Source organism: Chenopodium album, chromosome 9 (genome assembly GCF_948465745.1).
Source record: "Chenopodium album chromosome 9, dcCheAlbu1.1, whole genome shotgun sequence".
Classification (NCBI taxonomy): Eukaryota; Viridiplantae; Streptophyta; class Magnoliopsida; order Caryophyllales; family Amaranthaceae; genus Chenopodium; species Chenopodium album.
The window spans coordinates 70217601-70232092 of NC_137842.1; the positions used below are offsets into that span (position 1 = coordinate 70217601).

The 14492-nt window shown below is 32.9% G+C and overlaps 2 protein-coding genes across 2 annotated transcripts; both read right to left on the bottom strand.

Moving 5' to 3' along the window:
• LOC145559078 (myb-related protein 308-like) lies at positions 1 to 1621 on the bottom strand. The gene is made up of 2 exons (XM_081620484.1): positions 1154 to 1621; positions 1 to 825 (listed from the first exon to the last, which is right to left on the bottom strand). Exons 1-2 carry the CDS (start codon positions 1414 to 1416, stop codon positions 222 to 224), a joined length of 867 nt encoding a protein of 288 aa, XP_081476610.1. The 5' UTR covers positions 1417 to 1621; the 3' UTR covers positions 1 to 221.
• A 6201-nt stretch (positions 1622 to 7822) lies between these two features.
• LOC145559079 (L-ascorbate peroxidase 3-like) lies at positions 7823 to 14290 on the bottom strand. Its single transcript, XM_081620485.1, has 9 exons — positions 14097 to 14290; positions 13897 to 14021; positions 11754 to 11803; positions 10417 to 10482; positions 10289 to 10337; positions 9439 to 9521; positions 9279 to 9358; positions 9055 to 9157; positions 7823 to 8264 (listed from the first exon to the last, which is right to left on the bottom strand). The coding sequence occupies exons 1-9, from the start codon at positions 14207 to 14209 to the stop codon at positions 8073 to 8075; spliced, it is 861 nt and encodes a 286-aa protein (XP_081476611.1). The 5' UTR covers positions 14210 to 14290; the 3' UTR covers positions 7823 to 8072.
• Positions 14291 to 14492: the final 202 nt, after the last annotated feature.

Here is a 14492-nt window from a genome sequence, read left to right on the forward strand (position 1 = left end):
TGAACAACCTAATTATAATCTGTATTATTGTTATAGTACTAGTAAATAATCACCCAAATTTATGTTAATACATCCTACAACTAATTACAGAAGTTGTATATATCTAAACGGATTTGTTGAGAACTACCACAAATCTCTTTTTCTTAGTACTTGTAGCATATTCTCTTTCATCTAAGATCGATCAACAAACAAATCCTCAAAAATTATAAAAAATTAAAAATTTACTTCATCATCTCCAAACTTCTATAGTCGAAAACAGCATTAGTTCTCAACCCCAAGAAATCATAACAAATATTGGTACCATTATTACTACTAGTACTACAACCAACCATATTAATATTTTGACTGCAATTACAGTCTTGTTGACTATTTTCCAACCCCAAACTGCAAGTGAAGCAAATTCTTGTCCCTGTTTTTAACTCTGTATTTTGCTGTTGCTGTTGACAAGGAGGACTAATTCTAAGATCAAGGTTCAAATCAGGGCATCTCTCTGTAAATTTTCTTCTAGATTGTTGTTGTTCATCTTCAATTAACATGTGATTATTAGTAAAAATTTCGTCTTTTAACCCCAAAATCTCGTCTTTTAACCCCAAAACTTCTTCTTTCTTCGCAATTGAGATTGGTGCAGAAAATGAGATTGTTGTTGTTGTTGAATTTGGTGTTGTTGTTGGTGAAGATTCTGGATTTGATACAACTTCATTTAGTGATCTATGTGTAACAGGGTCAATTCCCCTGTTTAATAGCTTTCTTTTGATGTGGGTATTCCAATAATTCTTTATCTCATTGTCTGTTCTTCCTGGTAATCTTCCTGCTATCAATGACCACCTAAAACAACAAAAAATTCATTAGTTTCTCCAAATGAGTATCAAGAAATTTTAATAAAAAATTCAATCTTTAAGGAAAAAGTTGACATTTTTCATACTCTATATTTGTCTTTTCTTGTTTCACTAAATAAAACCCATTTATTTTTTTCCCAAATTCAAGAAACAATATTGAGACAAACCCCTTTTTTCAATCCACCAAATTAGTAGTAAAAAAAATTCCCATTAAATTACTTGAAAAAATGGAGGGAAATAGTGAAAAAAAAGAGAAAAAAAAAAAAAAAAAAACTCTGTTTTGTTTTGGGTAAAAAAAAGTTGAAATCTTGACTTACTTGTTACCAAGAAGACTATGTAATTTGATGATGAGTTCATCTTCTTCTTCAGTAAAATTACCCCTTTTCAAATCAGGACGAAGGTAATTAATCCAACGGAGCCGGCAACTTTTACCGCACCGGAGAAGACCGGCGGCTTTAGGAAGAGAACGCCAACAACCTTCACCATGAGCTTTAATGTAAGCAATTAATCTATCATCTTCTTCTTTTGTCCATGCTCCTTTGTTTGTATGAGCTTTCTCACAACAAGGGGACCTCCCCATTTTTTAAATTTTCCAAATTTTTATTATTTTTTTTGGGAAATTATGAAATAATCTTAAGATTGTTGGAGGGAAAAATTGAAGTTGGAGAAATTTTATTTTTTGTCAATTTTAGTTGTTTTTTTTTTTGTTGGTGTAAAATACTTTATGATGATGAGCAAAAGCTAATTTAGGGGGGAGTTGGGTGAAGCAACAAAGCTGACCCCTTTTGAGGAATTGAAGGGGTTTTTATAGGGTATTGATTTGGATTGAGAGAGAAAGTATAGAGAGAGAAAGTATAGAGAGAGAAAGAGCTTCTAGATGTGAGTTGGTGAGATAGGTTAGAGGGAGAGTGGCTGATGGGGTTACTCTTTTGATGATATTTTAATATCATTTCATAATAATAATGTAAATAGATTACATAAATATAAATATATTTATTTAGGTCAGAAATTAGAGTGAAAAAGATTCATTAATTAGAGGTAAACACAAGTTAGGTGTAAAGTAATTAAAGATTACACATTTATGTCTAGTATATACATATGTTGTTATTGTATGAAAATATAATTTAAATTTTTATTTTATTTAATAGAGATGGAAAATACTAAAATTATTATAATGTATGTATATCTATTTTAAAGTAATAAAAAGAAAAGGTACTAGGTATAAAAAGAAAAAGAGAGTGGAGACAATGTATGAGATCTAGTTTAGGCATTTATTTGCAAGTCTAAAAGCTTTGAACCACTTTTGGGATTAAGAATAATGATTTGGTTAGGCCCTCAAAATCTCTAATTAAGCTCACTAAGACCAAGTGAGGAACAAGCTAAGCAAGAAGAGTACCAGAAAACATGTTACTAGTATAATATTATTTGTAGTTGGAACTAACTCCATTTTAGGCTAGTGGGTATGTTCCCTATCATCTTTATTTTATTCATTGTATTAAGAGTTTAAGAAATTATAGGTAGATCCACTTGATACTCCAATCAAGATTGTTGTTTTTTTTCTATTTGGATAAATTAAGTTTCTAAATCATAGTATTACTTCTTCTCTTATTATTGCTGTTCAAATAATACATTATTTGAATAACAACAAAGTAATGTGGCTAAGATGTACTCTCATCAATCATAGTATTACAAAATACTTGTAGAAATCAAATGGGACATGTGTTATCTTCATAATTTAACATTTCAATCCATAATAATAATAATAATAAATAAAAAAAAAAAAAACCCCTACATTATTTAGAGAAATTAATTAAAATTTCTCCCTATTTTTGGTTTCATACTGTTGAGATCATGAAAACACAAATGTGTATTGATTGTTTCCATTGAAGAAGAGAAAACAATTCTGTATTTTAATTTTTATATCCATTATCATTTGAAACTTCTTTGATTGAATTTGAATAGTATTACTACATTCATGTTCAACATCATTCAATTTAATTGAACTCGAGTTAAAGATCAAAAATATGTTCAACCATAAATTAATTTGGGAAATATTTTGTTAAACACTCCGTGTATATATATAGATTAGTCAAGCCTCCAAAGTCATCGTAACAAACACAAGTCACAAGTGTTGCATATCCAAAGAGATTTTAGCGATATTATAACCTAAATAATTACTCTGTATTCCATATATACATTTTCGGATGTTGTTAAAATGCCAATGTTACTTGAAGTTCTTTCTATAAACGACTTTATTAATTAATCTATTTTTGACAAGATGTAATACTACAAAGTAGTAGTACTTATAATAAATGGAAAGTAGCAATTTTTTTTTTTCTTCTAACTGTATTTTCTATCTCATTATTGTCTTGCTGAGTAGCTAGCTAAGAGCAATCAATAACTTCTCTTTGACTTAATCAAATTAAAATTTATTTTCTTTTTGGAGAAAGAAAAATAGAAAAAGAAAAAGAAAATGGTTGAGGTCTAGAACAATAAACTAAGAAACAAAATTGACTGTATTAAATACCACTACTTTGAGTAAAGAACTAAGACAATTTTATTTGAACTCGCCATCCTCCCCATATGTATATGTCAGCAACAACTTATAAGATGAGGCTACAAGAAGAGTTGACAACATCGCAGGAGAAAAAATAATTAAATTAAAGAAGAAATTTCAAAAAGTGTCTAATTCTCTATTAATTATATAACTCAAAAAAAAAAAAAATCTCTACGATCTTTATTATGGAGTATACACTTCGTGATCAAATTTTTTTGGAACGACATCAACTCTAACCTTAAGGTGTTTTATGATTTAATACTATGAGTTGTCGTACATGTTTTTGAAAATATGAATCACGCATTACATGCATTTCAATCTAGCATATACTCGTATATATATTATACGGAGTAAGCTTTTAAATGGTTTCAATTTTATTTTTTTTTGGTTGAAAATTATAATTTGGGAAAAAATGTCAATTGAAATTATGAGTTAGGTGTATGTATAGGAACCAAAATAGGCCCAAGAGAAAGGGACATGTGCAATCTAGTGTATAGTAATATTGGAGAAAATAGAAAAATGGTAGTTGTTGTGGTTCTTTTATTTTATTGGTGATGTATCATGCATAGTGTGGGAAGTTAGAAAGAGAAAAAAAGGGAGATTAAGTTTCTAGAAGAGGGGTTGGAGGAGTTGGGTTAAAAGGGCAATAGAACAAAGTAGCAAGGCTTAGTTTGATGACAAAAGCAAACATAAAAAAAAATATATAAAAAAAAAAAAAGAAAAAAAAAGGCAAATTATTATTATTATTATTATTATTATGAAGGGTGTTAAGATTAAGATTACTCTTTGCTTGCATTGTGATTGTTTTTGTGTGTGGGAATTTGCTTCACCTTCCACTTTCCATCAATAATTCTTCGTTTTTCTTTTCTTTTCTTCCCTTCTCATCCTTGTGGTGCAAGTTGGTAATGTAGGTAGGGTTAGGGGATTCTAAGGCAGAGAGAAAAGAGGTTGATTCACCCTTTTTGTCACACTCTCTTTCTCTCTCTCTCTTTCCAAAGGAAGTAGTAACCAACTTATCGATGTAGACAAATTGCTCCACTTTTAAGAGTTATTGCGGTAAAGTCATCCAATACATAAAATCAAATCACCAGAGCAATAATCTACCGAGTACATGTTTATAAAATGATATCTTTTATCCACTCTTTAAAATTTTCTTTTCTTATTTGAAATCGGTATACGATAAGATCAAACTAACTTCTAGTACTTTGTATATGAAGAATGAAGTGATTTTAAGGTAATTTAGAGTGACAATTAGTAAAAGTCACAAATTGTACGCAAAACAATTAATCACACTACTCTTATTCTAGTCCCTACTAATTGCATCTTGTAGAATAATTAGTTACCCACCACTAGTGATGCATAAGACCTTTTTCCATCTTTTCCTCCACCTCCTTTATTTGAAAACTACTTGTTCCTGTGTTCCCCAACCCTCTACCCTAAATATTGGTACCTACTATTCTCTCTCATTCCCCCCCAACTATCTTACCCTCAACTTGATTTTTCTCTTTTCTAGTGGATTATTTTTTCATTGAACCCCAAAACCAACAAGTGGCCCACTAGGGTCAACTGGTCAATGTGAACAATTCTTAAGGTTAATGATGTTAAACTAAATACTGCGTCCTTCGAATATGTTACTCCTGCGACTTATTCCTCTGTTTTTTATTAGTTGCTATGTTATCTAATAAATTTCCATAATTTTGTATGTATATAAAAAGTTAATGTATTTTATTAAGGTGTAGCGAGAGATGAGACAATGTGACAATTATATTGAATCGAGTATTTACACATTCAGGTGAGCGAATTCACTCGTGAGTATTTCTGTTGCCCTTGATTTAATAAATTTGAAAAAATTCTTGAAGAGGCAAATGAAGGAAGAGGTAGCTAGGTAGGAGAGAGAGAAGGAGGAAGACATGAAGAAGATGGTGTAATTGAATTTGTTTTGATTACACCTACTTCCTTCACCCACATCTTACTGTCCACTAGTCTATCTTGGGATTTATCATAAGATGCTGAAATGTGTACCTTCTTCTTTTACTATCAAAATTATTATTCCTTTCACCTAATTATCGTTATCTCTATTATTTTGAACTTATCCAGATCTTGTTGTTTCACATAAATTAATTAAAAAATTATAGGGGGATTATAATTGAAAAAAATACTAAATTTGTTTTCTTATACAAACTTCCCTAAATTACACTAAATTAAGAAAGAATTGACTGTTCAAAAAGATGATTAGTAGCTTCACGTATTAATCTTGCCTTTTTTTATAAAAAATTATGAAGCTTTAATTAATTTGTAGGGGAGATGACCAATTAAAGTCACTATCAGTTAGGTATTTCAACTCCAAACTAATTGTCATGGCTACCTCATCCTAGTCTCTATCCTTAGCCGACCTTTACACTCATTTATTTTCCTCCACATTTTTTTAATCACAGGAAACAACCTAAAACAGAAAGATTATCTTGGAGAATTGACGTGAGGAATTTTGTAAATATTGGACCTTTTTCCTTTTTTAATTGGAGATGTAAGTTTTATGTTTTAAAGTAAAACTTTTGAATAGAATCACATTTTTTTAGGTAGATAACTTAGGCTATAGTTTTGTGTTGGTTCAAATACAAAAGGTGTAGCTTATATTCATCTCCGTCAGAATTCAACAGGCTGTGGTAAAAAAAAAAAAGAATTCAACAGGCATCCATGGAAGAAAATCATTCCTGGAGTCGGAGTGATCGAGTTGAGTTATTTATGTCGTAACATCTTACACCCGATTTAACAGCTCTAGTTGCATGCTGCTAGGTGCCAAAATTCTACTATTGCATTGTAGTAAATTAATCATAAGGTTATACGTCACACTAGCCCATGAACTGAATATCAGCCAGAAATGTGTAATAGATAGTCATGATAGATCCTTCTAGTTTATCTGTATGTACTTGCAGTCAAAAAATATACGGAGTACTTCGTATATGCTCCTCTCATCTTAGTTTTACAATTGTACTTGACTAAAAAAATGGAATGAAGACTACATAAGTTCAATTCACAATTTAAAAAAAAAAAAAAAATTAAAGTCTTAAAAGAAAATAAATGCAAATAAGTTGAGAACAATAAAAAAAAAACTGGTAAAAAGAAACAGCTTAGATAGCTAAATCTATCATGGAATATAAATTAAGTTGACAAAAGCGCTTGAATATGACCCATACGAGTTTCTAACAATTTTTTTATAAGTGATTTTTGTTGTTAAAATTATAAGAAGATAAAAAGTTTTCCATCTTCAACTAGCAAGCTCTCAAGCCGAATCCCACATATACAATTGTATTTTTAATTATGAGATTTACATTTAATTAAAAAAAATGATGGGATTTAAATGAATCTTTAATTTCCTTAATTTTCATGAAAAAATATAAACGGATATGTAAATAAGAGACCGAGGGATTACATTTGAAGTGTATAATATATTTGGATTTTTTGGCACCTAGAAGTGGATTAGTCCAGAGCTCATTCACGAAGATTGGACGAGGTAGAGGAATGATAAAGTATACTAGCGGACAAAAACAACGTAGTAGTAAAAAATTAAAATAGTTTTCAATAAACGCCAAAAATGAAGAGTAGATCCTACAAATTCCATGAAAATGGGAGTTTAGTGGAAGTTGGATACACTTGAATTCAATTTTTTAAGGAGAGAGAGAGAGCGGTGTTCGTGAATCAAAGAATGTGAAGGGTGGGTTAGCCTACCAACTTACCCAAGTGACACCCAACTCATCTACACGTGGGTGTCATGTGCTTAGGCTCAGATGATGACTCATATCAGAGAGATTAATTGTATTTTCTTTTCTTTTTTTCTAAAAAAAAAATAAAAATAAAGAGTAAGAAAAAAGAAAGATATCGTTTCTACTAAACATCTACCTAACATAATTTTAGGTTGTCCTTTACCCCATGTGAGACACCAGAAAACTTGTTGGAATAATCAGGTTTTTCTGACCCACTTCTTCTATTATCATTTCCTCTTTTATTAAATAATAAATTAAAAATTAAAAAGAGGCAATATTTATCAAGCTTCTACGTGACTTGTTAATACTAAACACCCAATTTGTTAGTATTGATTATTAACGACTCTTTTAATAACTGAAACTGATAACGACATCCATCCACAACATCACATTTCAATCTCACTCTTCTTTAGTCCACCTCACTTATCATTCATTCACCTTCCAACTCTGCTTTTACCAATTATACTCCCCTTTAATCATCTCTTAAGCTTCTCCAAATCATTCGCCAACGAGTACGATTACTTATTTTTATATTCTTAAGAGGGTAGGGGGGAGAACAAATCATACTTGAGCTAGATCATACATGAACAAATGAGACGTTCGCAGTAGGATCACAGGGTGTGTCGATATTACCCGGTTTCCTGGAAATAACAGAACAACAACATATATAGTAGTATGGGAACCCCCCAAAGCAAACTTATTTTACTCTTTATATCGTTTCACTTATAGTTTCTAGCCAGTTCATACAGCCACTTAAATTATAGATAGAAGGTTAGCGAGTACTGTTGTACTGATATGATGGATATTCCTAGATGAACATGATATGAGTAATAAATCTCACATGTATGATGAATACTAGTTCATACAGATTGGTAGGTATGCAATAGGATATGAATAATGTTTACTTGTGTAGTCTCTTTACTTTGCACGTTTGCGAATTTCATAGATGTAGCTACAGATGACCACTGCCGCAGCAACTGCAATTCCAACAGCACTCTGAGCCAGTACAGTGGAGTCGGGGCAGCATGATTTGGCCCCGCTTGGAGTGAATCCTAGTTCTGAAAGTTTCTTGTGCGACGCTGCGTAGTCGCGGAAGAAGGCATCCTCATCCTGAAAGTCCAAAAACAATTAGTATGATTACCAAGAAATCGGGCAAATTTACATATAAACTTTCAGATATAGCAAGTCCAGACATATCAGCTCAGGAATCAGGATAATAACTTCTTTGGAAGGGCGCTCCAATCAAAGCATAGAAGTATAGAACAACCTAGAATTTAATGCAGATAATAAAAGAGGCTGAAAATAAAAATATTTGTTGTCATAGTAAGTATTATATAATCCAGTATTAGCAACTATATAAAAATCCTAGTCTATGAATAGATTGGGACAAGGTCAAATCAGTTAAACTGCAGAAGATCAACCAATCACCTTATTAAAAACAATAGCATGGTAGCTAAAAATAATATAAGGCTTTTCTAGGGAATTCATGGATAAAAAACAATGGAAGATATCTATCACTCTATCAGTGCGACAGAATGCAATTGCAACTCATGTCCCAAATAAGTAGTAACTAGTAAAAGCACTTTGAGCTTTAAAGACAAATATTAATTACTTCTTGGGGGGTGTTTGCAGCATCCTAATTCAAGATATTTCATCACCAAATTAAGAAAGAGAACAGTTTTTATATCAAAAACATTAGAGCGCAAAAATGACTTGATTGATAAACATGACTGTCAAACAAAACCTTTTTTTTTTTTTTCAACCAGCTAGTAATACTTAAGCTCAACAAACACTTTATGCAAACAAGCATTGAACAATATTCTTTGAATTCCATGTGATCTCTTTAATAAACCATATACAAACAACTTAAATATAAAGCTCATAAAGTAAAAATATATACCTTAGCATACAATTCCACAAAAGGGCGAAATGCAGGATCCTCCACCAAAGTTTTATCAGTAGGAAGTTTCAACAGTTCCTCTGATTCTCCTTTCAAAAGCTCCCTGTTGAGAAGAGATGTTAAATGGCATTGCACTATGTACAAAGTACAGCAGATACTCGATAAACTGCCCACTTCACTAATGGAAAGGTCTACACAAAAATATTTACAAAATCATCTCTTACACAAAATAGGAGTTATCAAACTTGAGTGGCTCCTGGGTCCACGGGCCATCAAAGCCTGATCTATCTGGATGCGCCCTTCCCTAAGTCACCAATAGCAAAGCCAAAGTGTAAGTGCATATCCCTATGGCACAAATTGAGATAAAGCTAGCAAGAGTATTACCAGGGTATGAGCCCCTGATAGGGCCACAATGTCTTTGTCAGAGAGACCCATCCTGTAAAATATGTCCCTCAGATGTGGTGCACCTATAATGAATGCGTCATCAACAAAATGAATCATCAACCAGTGAGGAAAGCTGATTCAGTAAAAAAATTAAGTAGCAACGAGAATGTGACATTTTCAAAACACACCGTACATATCATACGGAGTATTTGTTTTAATAAAAAATTTCCAAGCTAGTAATCAAGTACAGTGCTGCTACAATTTTCTACAGCCCCAATGAAGCATAAACGACTGTACAATGTCATTTACACAATTTCTACCACTTTCAACAATCCAAATTGATTGAAAATATTCCATTTTATATTATTTGTTAATATAGACTGTATATCATCTTTTACTTAAAATGTGAAGCAAGTAAAAGGTGAATAACAAGTTGCTTAAGATCCTGTAGTCTGGACACACTTCTTCGAGACAATGTAAGAAACAATTAAAAAAAAAAAACACCCATTACTACACAGAAACAGAAAACAGAATAAGCTACAGAAGTGAAAACAGTATCCTTAAGACAGCAGCAAAATTTATCCATTCCTGATACTCCTTTTAAAGCCAAAGAGAAGAATGCAATATTGGCGTACTCTACACTGGCTGAAGAGGAGTGCATGTTGCATGACAATACTGAATAGTGAGTACCTCAAAGAAAATCTGTGTTCCCCAAATCCCAATTATCACTAATGTTAGATTTCATGTAATTCACACAGATCAATAGACCATAGACATAACATCACTCTATATGCATTCTTAACACTAGAAACCCGACAGATTAAAATGCTGAAAGAAATTTTTTCAAAACCTTGTTTGGCATCTGGAAGTCGCCCTTCCTTGGGACACACATTTGAGTCCTGGAATGCATTAACGGAAATCTTAGCAAACTGAAGAGATCCTATAACTAGTTCTGTTTTAAATTCCAAAATTACACACCTTTCTACCAGGAACAAAGTCAATTGTAGGTCCTCCAGTGACCTCAACTGCAACAACACCAGCAAGCTGCAAAGGAAAAAAGAAAATTTCAGTTACACATTTCTGAAATTTATACCTAAAAATATTCTATATTCTAGATATAAAAAAGGGATAAAGGGCACAGTTCAGTAATAGCTGAGAGCCAGACATGCTAAAAATCAGTCAGCAAGCAAAGTAGCACAAAGCCCAATCTACCAGTCAACACCACGACATTCTTCCAGCTTCTGCACCAATGATGCCCATAAACCAAACCCCACAAAGGCACAAAACCAAATGTACCAAAACTACAGGGAAGGCGTTTGTATGGCTTGAAAGCTATATCTTTGTTTCTTACTACGTCAAATAAACCATTAGACCTAGAACCCCCTTGTTTGATTTAGTAGTCACTAACAAATACTCCATTTTGAACACAAGGCATTTTATTTTTTGACCAGTACACGGATACTTAGAGGATGATTAAATTAGATGTAAAAAATTAATTAGACGTGTAAGATTACATGACATATAGAGAGCATATAGTTCCAACATTATAATTTGGCTATAATGACTTGTCTCTGTCCCAATATAATGTCACAACCACCTTTTCGAAGTGTTTTATTACCTCCAAGAGTTAGGATCCCACACTCTCTCATTCACTATCTCCCATTACATCCATTTTACATCAGAATTATGATAATCCAACAATAGCTTATTGCATGAAACACTCTGAAAAGGTGGTTGTTACAATTATATATGGATGGAGTATGTATAAGTCATAATTTTCCCAACTCTTGGAGGTAATAAAGTACTAGGGGTCAATACCATAAGTGCGACAATTAAACTAGGCTGGACTTAAGAGGGAATTGATTGGGAAGGGGAGAACAGTTAATCATCACTCACTACAATTACCAAGAACACTATTTCATAGTAAACTAAAAAAGCATATATGAATATACTCCATCAAGAATTCATTGTCAAGCACACTAAAATTTGGATGTGGTGACTTATCGCATGTCTTAAATTGGCAGTGATTTGCCATTAGTCTTACTAATATAGTGTTGTAGATATTGAGTAAGGAAAAGAATATTGGAGTGCAAAGGGTAAAATTGTGTTATATGTTTAAATACGAGGTACAATCTGAATATTATTTATAGACAAAGGGTATATAAAACTAATGTGATTGTGATACCAACTTTTACTGCATTAAACATCTCCTAAATCTCAGAATTCCATTTCATTGAGGGGTTGGGTGGTCAGGCAGTAAGCATAAAACATTCTTTTAACTTTTCAAGTCTCAACATCTATAGATGAGTAATCACCTGATAGAGGTCTGCATATGTAATCTTTGGGTGTTTAGCCTTCACCTCCTCTGAAATTAAGCAAAAGAGAAAGGAGACAAAATCAATGAGATGTATTGAGCCATAAAAGTAATGAGAAGATAAAGATAGAATGACAACAAGTAAAACAAGCATATGCGTGGTAGGTATGTACTCCAGAACAACAATAAAACATCTAAAATTGATCGTAATCTAGCTGAAGCAGGATCTTAGGAAATTTAAATGTATGCAGCTTTACCCCTAAGGCCCCTCTTAGTCAAAGACTATAAAAGTGGTAATTTCTGAAGGGCCAAGGAGAGTATACAAGAGAGGAACCAAGCAGGATCAAGAATTTAATATCAATTATAAATGTAGCGCCAACTTGCTTGTATCATTTTTTCTTTATATGGAATTCAGGGCTCTTCAATTTATGAGGATGCTTGGTCATCTCCACCCTCCTGGCTGTTCAAATAAAGTAATTTCTGAAACTTATACTTCACTAGGCAAATGCAAGAATATACTCATGCCTTCAGCAGCTTAAATATAGCACCATTTTGTGTAGTTAAAGAAGATTTTTTTTCTTAGAGATCAGCATTTATTTAATGTAACAGAAGGTCTTTATGACATTATGAACAACCAGGCAATCTGGCCTTATTCAAAAAATGCTTGCTACTAAATGCAAAGAGAAAAAAAATGTTGTAAATGTGGTACAGACCCCTGTTACTCAAACCATATTCATATGTTCCAAAACAGGTCCTAATTCAGAGAGCCCTGTGACCATATTCAATAAGCCGATGGGCGATGACCGCATAATAGGAGGGGTTTTTGTTTATTATTCATAACCAATCCACCACAGGTAGCATTTCACGTTCCTGTACTACACATTATATCATAAAGCATACCAAGTAACTTTGGTCCGTCAGCATTAAGGTATGAACCGTTGAAAAACTTCTTCATGCAAGCAAGCAATTAACACAATTCAAATTTAAATCTACTAGTAGACTCTATAACAACCACAAATTTCACTGTGCCCAAACCTTCTTCAAAATCCTCAGATGCTTCAAGGGCTCAAATTCAAATTCAACTACTGAGGACAGAAAAACAAGAGAGGAAAGAGGAAAAGAAGAGCATATAAGAGTATTAATTCAAGTTCAAATAAGTCTTTCAGTTATAACACCTATAACGAGTCATTCTATGCTGTCTAATATATATTCAAGCAAGCCTACCTCTAACTGCTAAAAACCAGAAAACTGGTTGCAATACATATGATACATCTTTTTTAAACAATGTCTTAGTCATCTACATCAATAATAATCTATGTCCACTATCTAATTTGGTTTCTCCGGAAGTAAGATCTTCAGCTAGGAAAAAAACTTTCGGCAACACCACAGCAAGGAAAGTATTAGCTACGCAAGAAAAAGAATTTTATCACAACATCTGTGTCAATCAATGCCATAGTTCCATGCATGTGAATCTCGTGACCAGCAAAATGCACGGTTCACAGATATGACATGCTCGATTAGATGTTTCTTTTGTTTCTCAGGCATGTGAAAGTTTTAAATCTCCAAAGAATCAGCAGGCCTCACAGCCAATGTCTAGTATGGTTATATACATATCAATAATTCAACAATATCCTACACTTAACCTGCCAAATGCCAACATACTAACACGATTTTGGAACAGGATTATTACAAGACAATTTCTATCACTCAACCAATTCCCAAATTACCTTTACACTTCAAAAAGATGATCAAATGAGATGAAGAAGAAAAAAAAAAATCATCTCATTCTTGCAAAATTAGACAACAAACAGACATTTCATACAACATCCGACACTTTGATACGAAATTAGGTTTTCAGGCAATTCAAAAAAAAAAAAAAAAAAATTATACTACTAAACAGAAGTAAAATTGGCCAAACTACGTTAGCAACTTAGCATCAAACAGTCCGATTAGACAAAACCTAGTGCACCTTCAGGTTGAATTCATTTGTGTATATCAAAATGTGTAGAACATATATCTTATAATAAACAGCAGATAATGGAGGTAATTCTTAATCTAAGCTCAATTTCTAGTTTTCTACCTAATTTGTAAAGTTTTTGGCATGATATACAGAAATTAATCGACAAAAACAAGAAAATCCATACCACACCAATCAACAGCTTTCTTCAAACCACTGTTGGCAGCATGAGCGCACTCTTCCTCATTCCTAATCGAACCATTCGGACCACCGGTCTTCGTCTTCGCGCAATACGTGCCAGCATCATGCCACCTACAGAGAGAATTCGAAGTCAAAATCAAGGCCAATTTCGAAGGAGGTTGACGAAGTCAAAGGAGAGAGAATTACGCGAGACGAAGCATGATAGGAGCGCAGTTGCGAGCAGAGATGAGAGCGCGAAGATCGCGACGAGCTTTGTCGACTTCCTTGAGGTATTCTGTGTTGACGACAGGCATCGCCATTGTTGGAGCTTTAGTGGTCACAGTTTCTTAGAGAGAGGAGATTTTGACAAAATTGCTAAAATTGAAAACTATTGGTTTTTGGTGATTTGTTTAGTTTTTAGATAACATGTCATAAATCACTGACGCTTTAGGCATGGCCTGTTCACTGTTGGCTCTCTTTTTTTTTTTAAATTCTCACTGGTAGCCTTGTGTTTTTGCTTTTTCTCAATGGTAGCCAATTTTTTTTCCAGTTCTCAATGGTAGCCTCAAACTCTTAAAAAGTTACAAACGTAACCTTATTGTT